Source organism: Vombatus ursinus, unplaced genomic scaffold, assembly GCF_900497805.2.
Source record: "Vombatus ursinus unplaced genomic scaffold, bare-nosed wombat genome assembly UNPS02014832.1, whole genome shotgun sequence".
NCBI lineage: Eukaryota > Metazoa > Chordata > Mammalia > Diprotodontia > Vombatidae > Vombatus > Vombatus ursinus.
The window spans coordinates 233,593-247,158 of NW_020954610.1; the positions used below are offsets into that span (position 1 = coordinate 233,593).

General features: G+C 35.3%; 1 protein-coding gene across 1 annotated transcript in view; it reads left to right on the forward strand.

The window, feature by feature from the left end:
* LOC114025681 (kinesin-like protein KIF24) overlaps positions 1-13,566 on the forward strand; it is a 61,162-nt gene that overhangs the window by 22,500 nt on the left and 25,096 nt on the right. The window contains exons 4-6 of the mRNA XM_027839151.1: positions 1,572-1,761; positions 6,944-7,041; positions 9,725-9,940. Of these exons, the coding sequence (XP_027694952.1) occupies positions 1,572-1,761; positions 6,944-7,041; positions 9,725-9,940 (504 nt within the window). The remainder of the gene's footprint in view (positions 1-1,571; positions 1,762-6,943; positions 7,042-9,724; positions 9,941-13,566) is intronic.

Here is a 13,566-nt window from a genome sequence, read left to right on the forward strand (position 1 = left end):
AAAAAAGAGCTGCTGTAAATATTTTTGTAAAAATAGGTCCTTTCCCCTTTTCTTGATCTCTTTAGGATGCAGACCCAGTAGTGGTATTGCCGGTTCAAAGGGTATGCATCGTTTTAGAGCCTTTTGAACATAGTTCCAAATGGCTCTCCAGAATGATTGGATCAGTTCACAACTCCAATAGTGCATTAGTGTCCCAATTTTCCCACATCCCATCCAACATTTATTATTTTCCTTTTCTGTTATATCATCCAATCTGGTAAGTGTGAGGTGTGGTACCACAAGTTGTTTCAATTTGTATAAAAATCTCTTTTAAAATAAACTTCTGTGCAAACGTAAATTGGTCCATAGTTTCAAACAGGATTTCATATCCACTCCCCTTATTTTGTTTTATTTTTGTTATTTGTTTTATGCATATTGTTAAAGTTAGGGTTATTAAATTGGTGAATCAAACCAAACCTCTGGTACATAGAACCAGAAAGATGTGTTTGATTATAATGTAGAACCAAGTAGTGGAAGAAGATGGAACCAATTATAAAATCTCCTTAGAAACCTAGAGTTGAGGCTGTTGGTTTAGCAAATAAGTATGGCAAATACTGTGTAACAGAAAAAGAAAGAGAGAAGGACAGAAGAAGCAGGATATAGTGGACAAAATGTATCAAAAAAAAAACATTTAAGGTGACACATAGAGGGACAGAAAGTTGATATTCATTACTGTTCTACCTAAATTCAACAAGTTTGGTCACTTTATATGGAAAAAAATTAGAAAAATGGTTGGGAAAAGAGTAAATTCATGGGAATAATTGGATAATAAGGGAGATAAAATATGAATTGGGACTTCTAAAAGTTGGGGATGCTGACACACTTTTCACCATATTCAAAAGATTAGTCAGAATGAATTGTATTAAACCTGGAGAAAGAATCTTCACAATCAAAAGCTTTTCAGAAAGAGTTCTACCTCTAATTCCCTAAATTCAAAGTCTTTTATCTTAAGAAGATCTTAATTGCCTAGAGACTTAGTCAGGAACTAAATAGTAAAATTTTTATTCAATAGTGTCAGTACTTTGTCAGGAATTACATCAAAATCAGCAATTAATACTAAATTAAGAATGGGTGATGGTTGGCATTTAAACACATTTACAGACAAACTTAGTTGTTAAAGTATTTGAAACAAAAACAAAAGCAGTTTTCACTTTTATGATAATTTCTCAATTTTTGCACTTCTACAAAGTAACAATACAGAGTAGTCCAGAAGTCTTAGTGCAGTTTTAAGCTTTTTAAGCTTTAATAAGTATTAAAGCTTATTAATTATTGGTTAATAAGTTTTTAAAACAAAAACTAATTATTACTTAATAAGATTAAAGCTTAAAACTGCACTAAGACCTGTGCTTAGAGGTAGCATTCATCTTCATCAGAACTACCAATCAATCATTCTTAAATATGTGCAAGATGACAAAAACCTAATGGGACCATTTAATAATAGTAATACCAAAATTTACAATTAAACATACTTTTCTGTTAACTTCAGCATTTTCTTTTCTTTTTAATGAAAATCATTTTAAAACTTGTTTCAGAGAGAATATGTCAGAGAAGGGTAATGTTTGGACTGAAACTGAGAAAATCCGAGTATGTGTACGGAAACGCCCTCTGGGCATGAGGGAAGAAAGGCGTGGAGAAATTAACATTATTACAGTAGAAGATAAAGAAACTTTACTTGTCTATGAAAAGAAAGAGGCGGTTGACCTTACCCAGTATATTTTGCAGGTATGATGCTACCTTTTAAATTTTGAACTAATTTGCATTTGTGTTGTAAAGAATGTTAACTTTGATTTTTTTATTAGAATATCTTAGAATCTTATTGAGAGAGACTTGAGAGATGGAACCTCCTGCCCAGTGGAAGAAAGAATATCCTCCACACCCTCTTTGAAATAAAGTTCTCCTTAAATATGTCCCTTAATGAGTATCACAGTATCACAAAATAGCAGTTCCATTTTTAGACTTTAGTTGTTAGAAAGTTCTCTCTGGCTACTCAGAAAGTACTCTCTTGCTACTTTCCCATATATGAAAGGCCCCCTTCGGGGGCAGGTAGGTGGCGCAGTAGATAGAGCTCTGGCCTTGGAGTCAGGAGGACCTGAGTTCAAATATGGCCTCAGACACTTGACGCTAGCTGTGTGACCCTGGACAAGTCACTTAACCCTGATTGCCTCACCAAAAGGCAAAAAAAAATCTCCCTTGTTTCCCACCCCCTACCCCAAAAGACTTCCCTTTTTTTCAGACTAAAAGTAGCAGCCTGTGAGCTCTATTGCAGGTTCAGTATTTATCTGACCTTGGGCAAGTCAGTCTCTCTGTGTCTCAATTCTTTTTTACAAGCAAAGTGAAGATATTAATACAACAAATCACAGGGATTTGGGTCAAGCCAACAAGCATTTATTAAACACTGTTTCAGGCATTGTGCTCAGTTCTGGGGATACAAAGAAAGGCAAGAAACAGTCCCTGCTCTCAGGGACTTCACAGTCTAATGGGGGAGGTGACATGAAAACAACGCTGAACAAATGAGATCCATACAGGATAAAATGGGGATAATCAACAGGGGAAAAGCACTAGCATTAAGGGAGATTGGGCAAGGCTTCCTGTAGAAGGGAGGATTTTAACTGGTACTTGAAACCAGGGAATCCAGGAGGAGGAAATGAGGAGGGAGAGAATGCCAAGCATGTCAGACAGTAAGAATGTAAAGTTGGAGATGGAGTTTCTTTTGCAAGGAACAGTAAGGAGGCCATTGTCACTGTATTGCAGAGAATGTTGGGGTGAGTAAGCTAAAAGAAGATTGGAAACCTCGGAGAAGGCTGGGCTGTGAAAGGTTTTGAATACCAAATGGGATTTTCAGATTTGTTTCTGGAGGTGATGTGGAGCCACTGGAGTTGATTGATGGGGGATTAATGGTGGACGACATGATCAGTAATATGCTTTAGGAAGATCAGTTTGACAGCTTAGTGGAGATAGAATGGGGAGACACTTGAGGCAGGGAGACCAACCAGCAGGCCATTGCAATAGTCCAGCCTTGAGGTGATGACGGCCTACCCCAGGATGGTGGCAGTGTCATAGGAGAGAAGGGGAGTATTGTGAGAGATGTTATGAAGGTAAAATTGACAGGCCTTCACAACATATTGGATGTAGGGAATGGGGGACAGTTGAAAGTGAGGAGTTAATGACACCTAAGTTGGGAGCCTGGGTAATTGGGGAAAATGGTAGTGTCCTCCACAGTAATAGAAAAGATGGAAAATGGGGGGGGGAGTGCGCTTAGGGAGGAAAGATAATAAGTTTAGTTTTGGACACAGTGAGTTTAAAATGCCTGTGAAATAACCAGTTTGAGATGGCCAATGGAGACATGTAGTTGAAGACTAGAGGTCAGGAGAGAGGTTAGAGCTAGATAAGTAGATTTGAGAATCATAGGCAGAGAGATAATAATTAAATCCGTGATTGCTGATGAGATCACATGAAGGATTTTATGTCCAACACAGAAGACTTTAGATAAATAACTTGAGTTATGGGGTGGAGAAGTTCCCATTCTTTGTCAAAATGATAAGAACTCAAAGCTAATCAAAAGGTAAAATCTTCACAGTTTATTGGCACTTGCTTCAGATTAGCTGGAACCCTCTTTGATAACTGTTTTGGGTGGCGTAGAAGTACTTTTACATTATTGATCAATACATAACAAAGACGTAGGATGTTAATATAATTATTTCACAATTTGCCTTTTTCCCTCCCCATTCCTTACACCTTCACATATTCAACCCCTAGTATTTATTCCAACCTCCCCCTTATTGACCTAAAAATCAGGTGAGTGGTAGATGAGAAAAATCTATAAATAATGTATTCTCTATTATGTAAAAATTGACCACATTTTATTTACATAGCTTCCTTCACACTTAGGCCAAATTTTTTTTATCATAGTTTTTCTTTCCCCACTTTGAACTCAGATTTCTATTCTTTTTTTCCTCATCTTAGTTACAAAAATTAGACATTTCTCTTTTGCTCAAAGAAGTTGGCTGGTTCTATGTACACAAAATTATTAGCTGATCTCTTCATGCCCAATTATACTTCAGCAATCAGTACTTATTTTGAAGATGGCTGAAATGATTAAACCAATTTTGCCACTTTCTATAACCAAAGGCATAAATACTGTGTGACCATCATCTACAGAAGACTTCTGTAGTGCTGAGTGACTTCAGATGATGCCATTCTTTATTTGCAGTAATTCTCTCAATAAGGCAACACTTTTCCTTTGTATTTATTGAGTACCTGCAGTTGTCGCAGTTCAGCGTTATTATACTTTTTGCCACGTTAGTTTAGAATTCTCAGCTGTCAAGTAATACTAAGTGAGTTTTCTTTGCTTTTTGTTTGTTATAAAAGAAGGCAAAAAAGGAGAGGGACTAGAAGAATTTTAATTCTGAACAGGTGTTTCTTGAATGAATAAAGTATTTAAAATCCATCTTTTTTCATGTTTTACTTGCATTCTTGCTTAGTTAAAGAGATAAATGCAACTGTTTAGAGTGGATTAATTTCATTTACTTAACAATCACAAATACTGTTCATTTGAGTCTACATTAGATTATATATATACATGTACTATTTTGCTTATTCCTAAATTTTACTGTACTCTGACATCATTATCAGCTGTCAGAGGCTAAACTACAGTTAAAAGTTTGTCTTAACCGATTTCTGAATCTTTACATTTTATCAAAGCAAATAATTATGAAAATTTTGTTAATATTTAATATATTTATTCTTTTAATTAATGGTTCCTTTCCTAATATGTTAGCTTCATAACTCCTAAGTAATTCATATATAATTGTAGAAGGAGAGAGGAAAAATTGCCACACACTCAGGAAAAGTAGAGAGCAGAAGTTATTTTCAAGTTTCTATACCTGTTATTGTTCAATTTTTTCTTTTGATTTTCCTGAGAAGTTTTCATATTTTACTTTTGTTTTTGATCTTATGAATAATTTATTGATATTTTATTATATAGTGTTATTTTATTTAATTTTATTAAATAAGTTTACATAAAACAAGTTCCATAAATAATCAGGTATCCTTGCTTAGATATCAAGTACATTAAAAACAATATTTTTAAAACAATGAAAAATCCACAGCTTTCTTTGTCATTCTGTTTTAGAGTTCTCATCTTCTAGCCTTTTTGCAGATGTGATACATTTCTTTGTAATTGCAAAATGGACTTTTTCACCCCAGACTTCCCCTCTATCTTCATTTAGCAAATTTCAGTGCTGATGTAACACTCTCCTGAAGAACTGCATATAAAAAAGAGAATAAAATCTTAGGAAAAAATATATCATGTGGTATAGCTGACCTTCTGGTGATGAGCCTTTCTGAACTTAATTAGTCTGGTCCTTAGATGACAGAAATATATTCTCTAGCTAGACGCAACCTTGCAACCTTTCCATCTTGACAGAACTGACCAGTACTTGCACTCATCCAGAATAGCCTTTGAAAACATAGGATCTGCATGGTGCAGTGAGGCCCTGGAATAATACTTTGAGGCTTACTCTAGTGTGTAATTGGATCCTGCCACTCTTACCCCCATACACAACAATCACAGATTTTCAGAGTTGGAAGGGACCTCAGAAACCAGGTCATCTAACCTGTACCTGAGCAGGAATTACTATCACTACTAATTGTCATTATCATAATAATAGTTTGCATTTATATAGCACTTTAAGATTTCAAGGCACTTTACAAATATTTAATTTGATCCTTACAATAACCCTGGGAGGCAGGTGCTATTATTATGTCCATTTTACAGATGAGGAAACTGAAGCAAATAAGGTTAAGTGACTTGCCCTGGGTAGTAAGTGTCTGAGAAAGGATTTGAACACAGGACTTACTGCCTCTGAGTTCAGCGCTATATCCACTGTACCACCTAGCTGCCCATCTGTCACATACCTGACAGATGGACTTCAGGTTTTTCTTCAAAACCATATTCAGCTTTTGGATAGCTCTGATCGTCAGGGCATATTTCCTTATGTCAAAGCTTAAATTTGCCTCTTTGCTGTTTCCATCCCAAGCCTGCCCACATTGCAGATCCGTTGACATGTTTGTAATTGTCAACCTTCTGAAGCCTAGAGACCTATAAGTACCTATCCCTGGAAGCATCGGAGAATGTCCCTTTCTTCCAGTGCTCAATGAAAATACAAAAAAAAAAATAGAAAAAAACACTGTTGGCTGAGCAATGTATAACAATTAAAACGAGCCTTTTCTGAGAATTTGGAATGCTCTTCTCTTTCTCATCACTTAAGCTACATATCCATTGTGCCCTTTAAAATTTATCTGAAAATTCATACCCCTCCTGGAAGTCTTCTTTCTCACCCCCCTCTAATCTCTCTGGCCTCCTTTAGAATTTCTTGACCTTATTTCAGGGGGAATGAAAGGGCTGCCAACATTGTTGGGCACACCATTTTGGCGGATAATCGCATAATTTTTGCTGCTGGCTTAGCCTGCTAATTGACAACATTTTCCAGATTGTTAAGGTGTGTAGGGTTTGATTCCTAAGTAGTGTAAACTGAGATCTTTACCAGGAATAGTCATTTGGAATGTTTATCAAAGCTGATCCATGGAGATATAGCCCAAAAGAATTGAGATTCTCTGTCTAGGACCCTCTGTGAAATTTTAGTTACTCTTGTGTTCAAGCAGTTCTATCAGGAACAAAAATCCACGCTTTATTTTGTCCTCGTTAAAAATACACACATTAATTGCTATTGTATATAAGCAATAAAGCTGAGAAAACTAAGATATTGTTATCTGATAGCTTCTGATTGCTTATCCTGTCTGTGGGTTAATTATCATTATTGTGAGCTAAAATGTCATTTTACTGGTTTAGTTGAAGAAAATCCATTATATTTATTTTCCTATAAAAATAAAATTTATTTTTCAGCATGTTTTTTATTTTGATGAAGTCTTTGGTGAGATGTCTACCAATCAAGATGTATATATGAAGACCACTCACCCACTCATTCAGCATATTTTTAAAGGGTAGGATAGTCCTTTGTTTCTCTTTCCTTTTCATATACTGTTTTTCTATATGAATCTTGTTTGTATTTTCATGCAGCATGAAACATGAATTAAGAGTTTTCTATCCACTGTATTTTAATTTAATGATTATTTAAATTAAGCTATGTGGAAAAATGTAATATCAATATTTATAGGACTTAGTACCTAGAAATTTGCATTACTCCTCATGCGTGAGTGATTTTGATTCTCTGTGCAATAAGAAAATAGAGGTTGTTTTAAAAAACATAATTTGTCAGAGTACTGAGAATTTAAAGTTTTAACAACTGGTTGTATTTAATCTGATATTTTGATAGTTAGGATTATGTGTCCTTGCTGTAGTTGAAATTAAGATTTCCATAATCAGGCATTGGGTATTCATGAGAGCACAAATTGAGGCTACTCAATAAGTATAATAATAATGTTTAAAAATTTATTAAAGTCACAAATAGACAAAAGTTTTATATATAGTCTTTCAGTTCTGCATTTCTTATCTAACAGTTCTCTAGAGGAGAGGAGAGTTTAGGAACATGAATTAATAAAATGAGTTGGAATTTATTTAAATTGCATTATACTTGATAGTATCACATTAGGCACTAGTATGTAGTGGTGGGGTGGAGAGAACTACTGTAAGTCAAGCTTATTATGGAGAGCAAAATAGGAACCTCTTTCATGACCATATATAAAAAAGATAAATAAGTTTGTACCCTTAAAACAATTCTGAATTTGTTGTGGGCGTTAAAAAAATTTCTTTGTTCTCTCTTTGACAGTCTTTCCTTCATGACTTGACTTTTGTCTTCCATGCACATACATGTTTTCAGTTCCTCTTATAACTGCACTTCTGTCACCTTAGCAAAGTTTATCGAGTGCCTACTGTTTACAGAACACCATACTAGTTACTATAGAGGGGATAAAAGACGTGATCCCTGTCCTTAAAAAGCTGGCAATCTAATCTTAAGTACAGTGTAGTGAAAAGAGCATTGGACTTGGAGTCAAAGGACCAGGGATCTAATGTTGGTTTTGCCATTTATTAGGTATATAGCTTTGGAAATCTTTCGGCCTCAATTCTCCCATCTGTAAAATGGGGATAATGATACACACCTTTCCCATCTCACAAGGTTGTTGTGAAGAAAATGTTTTGTACAGTGGCTGTTGCCATTTTGCTTTTTCATATCTTCATAATTGCTTTCGTTAGCCTCCTTCCCTAGCTTCAGGTTGATTTTCATCTTCTTTCCTTTGCTGCAAGTAGGTACTGTGTACCTATTTATGCAGAGGCTCATATTACCTATTAACTCTCAATTTCCCTGCTTGACATCTTAAACTTTTTGTAATTTTGTCCCATCCTAATTATCTAATCTTATTTTCCATTACTTCTGACATGAACAGTAAGACCTGTCTCTTTATTGCACACCATGCTTATTCTTATCTCTGAGGCCCTGATTCTTATTCCCATTTTGCCTGGATTGATCTTTCTCTCCATCATTTCAAATCTTACAAATCCTTAAAGGCCTAGACTCCAGTTGCTCCTTCTCCATGAAGTCTTCCCCAAGTGTTCTAGCTCATATTAAACTATGATTATTGAAAGGCAGTATCACAGAATTTAGCATTTTGATTATATTTCATTTTATTTATACTCATTTCCTGTGCATGAATCTTATGTCATTAGACAGGAGTGAGGAACCTGCAGCCTCAAGGCCACATGTGGCCCTCTAGATTCTCAAGTTCGACCCTTTGACTAAATCCAAACTTTATAGAACAAATTGGTCAGGCTCCCCAACCCTGTGTGCCTAGCTAGACTAATTCTTTGGGGCAAAGACCATGTCATCTCTTTTTTCTATATACACAGTGCCTAATTGGGCCCATGATAGAAGCTCAATAAATGTGTGTTGGTTGGTTGAGTCAAATCCTTGTTCCTCTCTCCTCCATTATCTTTTTTTTTTTGACTTGTTTTAAGAGTTTATTTAGTTGATATTCTTTACAAGCCATAGTCACACACATACAGGTTCTGTCATGGAGGGGAGGGAGGCTGGATTGTATTGTGCCAGTGCCATTCGTGGTAATAATATCCATGGATTATTAATAATAATTGGTACTTGTACTATACATTTTTCAAAGTGCTTTATGTACTTTATTTCATTTGAGCCTGACTAACTGTATGAGGTAGGTACTACAGTTATTATTATGTCCATTTTACAGATGGGGAAACTGAGTATCAAAGAAGTTGTGACGACCACAGTAATACAGATAGGAAATGTCAGAGGCAGTATCTTATTATACTTTTTCTGACTCCAAGTTCAATACTCTACTATTCCATATTTTTCTCCAGATGGGTTCCCTCTACAAAATATATTAACTTTCCACTATAGTACCATTCATTATAAAACAGAATTCCATTCATTTCAATTAATCATATGTCTATTGAGTTTCGGCTAAATGCTAGACAATGAACTAGGTGCTGCAGGATCTCCTCCATTATCTTTTAAAAAACGTTGGTTCTGTAAATAAATCTGCTTTGTGAGCTCTTTTCCCTCCTGGAGCATTTACAGTGTATATCAGTAAGACATTTCATGTACCTAGCTCATTTTTTGTTATTTATATGCAGGTTAGTAGTATAATAATATGCATAAATGAGTCAAATTCATACACTAATTAATAATTCTTTTCACAGAGGAAATGCCACTTGCTTTGCATATGGACAAACAGGGGCTGGAAAGACTTATACCATGATAGGTACTCATCAAAACCCAGGGCTCTATGCTCTCGCTGCTGAAGACATCTTTAGGCAAATAGACCTAGCCCAGCCAAGGAGAGACCTCTCTGTGTGGATTAGTTTTTATGAGATCTACTGTGGACAACTTTATGATCTTCTAAATGGAAGGAAAAGGTACCTGATAAAACCATGAAACTATAAAGCACTTTGTTGTTACTACTTTGGATAAGAATTCCACAGTCATAATTTTGGGAAAAAAAGTGGCATTGTGTAGGGGATGCTATTTTTTTTGGTGGAAATACAAATACTCTAAGTTTCCTTTTGCCTTGGAGACAATGGGCACTTAATAAATGTATGTTGAATAGAATGGAGTAATGAAAACATTGAGTTTCAAGACAAAAGACATGAGTTTAAGATCCTGACTGTGCCACTGACCAACTTGTGACCTCAGTCAAGTCACTTACCCTTTTGGAGCCTTTGTTCCTTTTATCTATAAAATGAAGGATCAAAGTATTATAATATCCATAAAACTGGAGGGGATCTTAAAAGGCATCTGCTCCAGAAGTTAAAATAGATCATCTTTTTAAAAAAAAATTTATTCATTTTGAACTTAAATACAAAAAGACAAAAAAAAAAAAAACCCTTTCCATTTACACAGCACAACATACTTAGTGGATTCAGTATGAAACCATGAATCTCCACTTCACAGTTTACTTTTTTTTTAAAAACCGTGTAATAAATATTACACATCATTTCCAAAGCAGCCTGCTTTTCTGTGCTTTTTCTTTTGCTCTCTGCTATGCACTTCTTTTTTTCCCTCCTTCTCCTCTACCCCGCAGTCGAGAAGGCCACCATTAAACACAGATTTGTAAAACCATACTATACATACTAATATTTATCAGTTCTTTCTCTGGGGGGGTAGTATCTTCCTTCATAGGTCCTTTGTAGTTGATTTTAGTATTTATGATACTCAAAATAACTTAGTCATTCACAGTTGTTCTTCAAGCAATATTGCTGTTACTGTACACAACATTCTGTTGGTTCTTCTTATTTCAGTCTTCATTATTTCCTGCCAGTCTCTCCGTGTTTTTCTAAAATCAGTCACTTCATCATTTCTTATGGCACAGTAGTATTCCATCACAATCATATACCCAACTTGTTTAGCTATTCCCCAACTGGTAGGCATCACCTCAATTTCCAGTTCTTTGCCACCACAAAGAGAGCTGCTATAAATATTTTTAAACATATGAGTTCTTGTGAAGCAACCTAATAGTGGTATTGCTGGGTCAAAGGCTATAGGCAGTTTAATAACTCATTGGAAATAATTCTAGATTGCTCTGCAAAATGGTTGGATCAGTTCACAGTTCCAGTGACAGGGTATTAGTGTCCCAATTTTTCCACATTGGAATAGATAATCTTTAAAGTCTTTTTCAATTTGTAAAAAGTCCTTTGTTCCTAATCTATCCTATAAAATTGAATCAGCTACAGTTTCTAGCTTGATCTGATTGTTCTGACAACTACTTGAGTTAATCTTCTATGTTTCATTATTTAAGAGGTGATTGGTAACTTTTATTTATTTATTTATTTTTTGGCTAGGCAATGGGGTTAAATGACTTGCCCAGGGTCACACAGTAACTTTTAAATTAAGGACTTTCTTCATTCTCCTGATCATCAAAGCAGTTTCAAGAAGTTAGAATTTTTATTTCTTCCTTTTTGACTCAAAAGCTTGTTATACTATAGATACTGTAAAGTATATGTTTTTCCCTCTTTCCTTCATTTTCTCTCAAAAGCTTCAAATACACCTAACAAAATGGTTTCCTTAGTTACTTCAAAAAATTCTGTCAAACCTCAAATTTTTCAGCTGGGATGAGATTTATATATATCAGCCATGGAGTTGGCACTACTACCCAATCAGCATTACCACTATGTGTGGTGCAGCGGAAAGAACATTTAGGATTTAAAGTCAAAAGACTCAAAAACCAGGATTTGAGTGCTTGCTTTATACTTAGCTGTATGACTTAGAGTGAAGTATTTCCTTCTGGATTTCAGCTCTCTCTAATGTAAATGACTAAAGGCCCTTTCTCACTTTATCATCTTCTGACCACAAAGACAAAATTATGTTCTCTCTGACCGTTTACATTGTTGGGTAGAAGATTGACTCAGGAACACTGATTGAGTGCTTGTTATGTGTCTAACACTGTGCTGGGTGCTATGGGAGATACAGAGTATAAAATTCTTGCCGTCAAAGAGTTTAAAATTGATCTGGGGGAAGAGTAGAGTTTTTTGTTTTTTTTAGAAAAGAAAATGATTCTTTACCTTTCTACCCCATCTGTGCACTAAGGGCTTCATTTCTTAGTCACCTCACCTGATCTCTACTGTTTGCTTTTTAATTTCGGAATCTAATGCACCTTCACCTGGGCCCATGGTACCTACATAAGTAAGACTGACTTCTTGATTCCTAAACTCTTCATACCTACTAGATCCAGCCATGATCATTCAACTCTAGGTCCTAGAATTCATTCCTTGACTACTTCATCCTGTTATTGTCCTAGCCCCAATCCTGACAGATGACAAAACATATTTGTCTCTTTTTTTTGGTCATTTTTTTAATTGTACTATGCTCTGGAAATGCTTGTTTTATGCCATAAATTTAAAAAAAAAAAAAAAAGAAAATGAGTCTTTCCAGTATCAATTTTTTTAGATTTGGAAAGTGAAATGTTTACTTATTTCCAGGCCCCTGCCTATTCCAGACATCTTTAGGTATACTTACATTGCACTTGTCTTGAGAGTTCTAAATATTTCATCTATTTGAGGTTATTTCATGAAGGGTGTTTTCTGTTTTCCTATCTTGTGGATTTATCTTAAGTTACTCTAGAATTTATATATATATATTTGCTTTTGAGAGAGGATTTTAGGTTGCAGAAGATTGTGGAAAACAAATTGCCATCTGGTTGATCATGTGACCTTAAAGGAATTTTTACAGATCTTTTACGTTTTTCATCTGTTTGTTGTCCTCTTGTTTTCATCCTCAAATACTCTCAAAATAATTTGGCTTAGTTGGCTCTCTCATTAATCTTGTGTAAACCTGTTTTTCCCTCTACTTCTTTCTGTTTTATGAGGCAGCATTTATAGATTATTTTCCACTATCTTCCTACGTAATCTTTTAGAAACAGGTTCCTATTTTAATAAGTCTTGCTTTTGGCTACCATATCCTTCTGCTTTGTGAAGTGATCAAACATTTGCTGACTTTCAGGATTCCTAAACTCTTTTGGACTCTTAATAGTGGCAATTGATTTACTAAACTTCCTTAGGACATGGTGATAATCTGTGCCAGTGTCAATTCTTTTATCTATTTCCAATTTTTCACTATTTTCACAGTTGGTTTAAATAGGTCAGGTCTCCTCAGTTGAGTGCCATATCTTCTCATTTTTATTCTTCGATTTCTTCTTTAAAAGACTGAGTCTCCCTATCTCACCCAGGCTGGAAGTACAAGGGCTATTCATGGGAGCTTTAATCTGTTCCATTTCTGACCTAGGCTGGTTTGTCCCTCTTTAGCTGAACTGGTGGTCCCCTACTTCTGGGGTCTCATTTTATTAATGCCAGACTTAACATGGACATCTCACTGGCATAGTTCACTGCAGCTCAGAATTCCCAAACTTAAGAGGACCTCAGGGTTCAGCCTCTAAAGTATTTGGGATTACAGGCATGTACCACCACATCTGGCTTATTGATTTTAGTCTAGATGTCCACTGAGGACCTTTCAACTTTTAAATTTTGCAATTCCATGAAGATTTAGTACT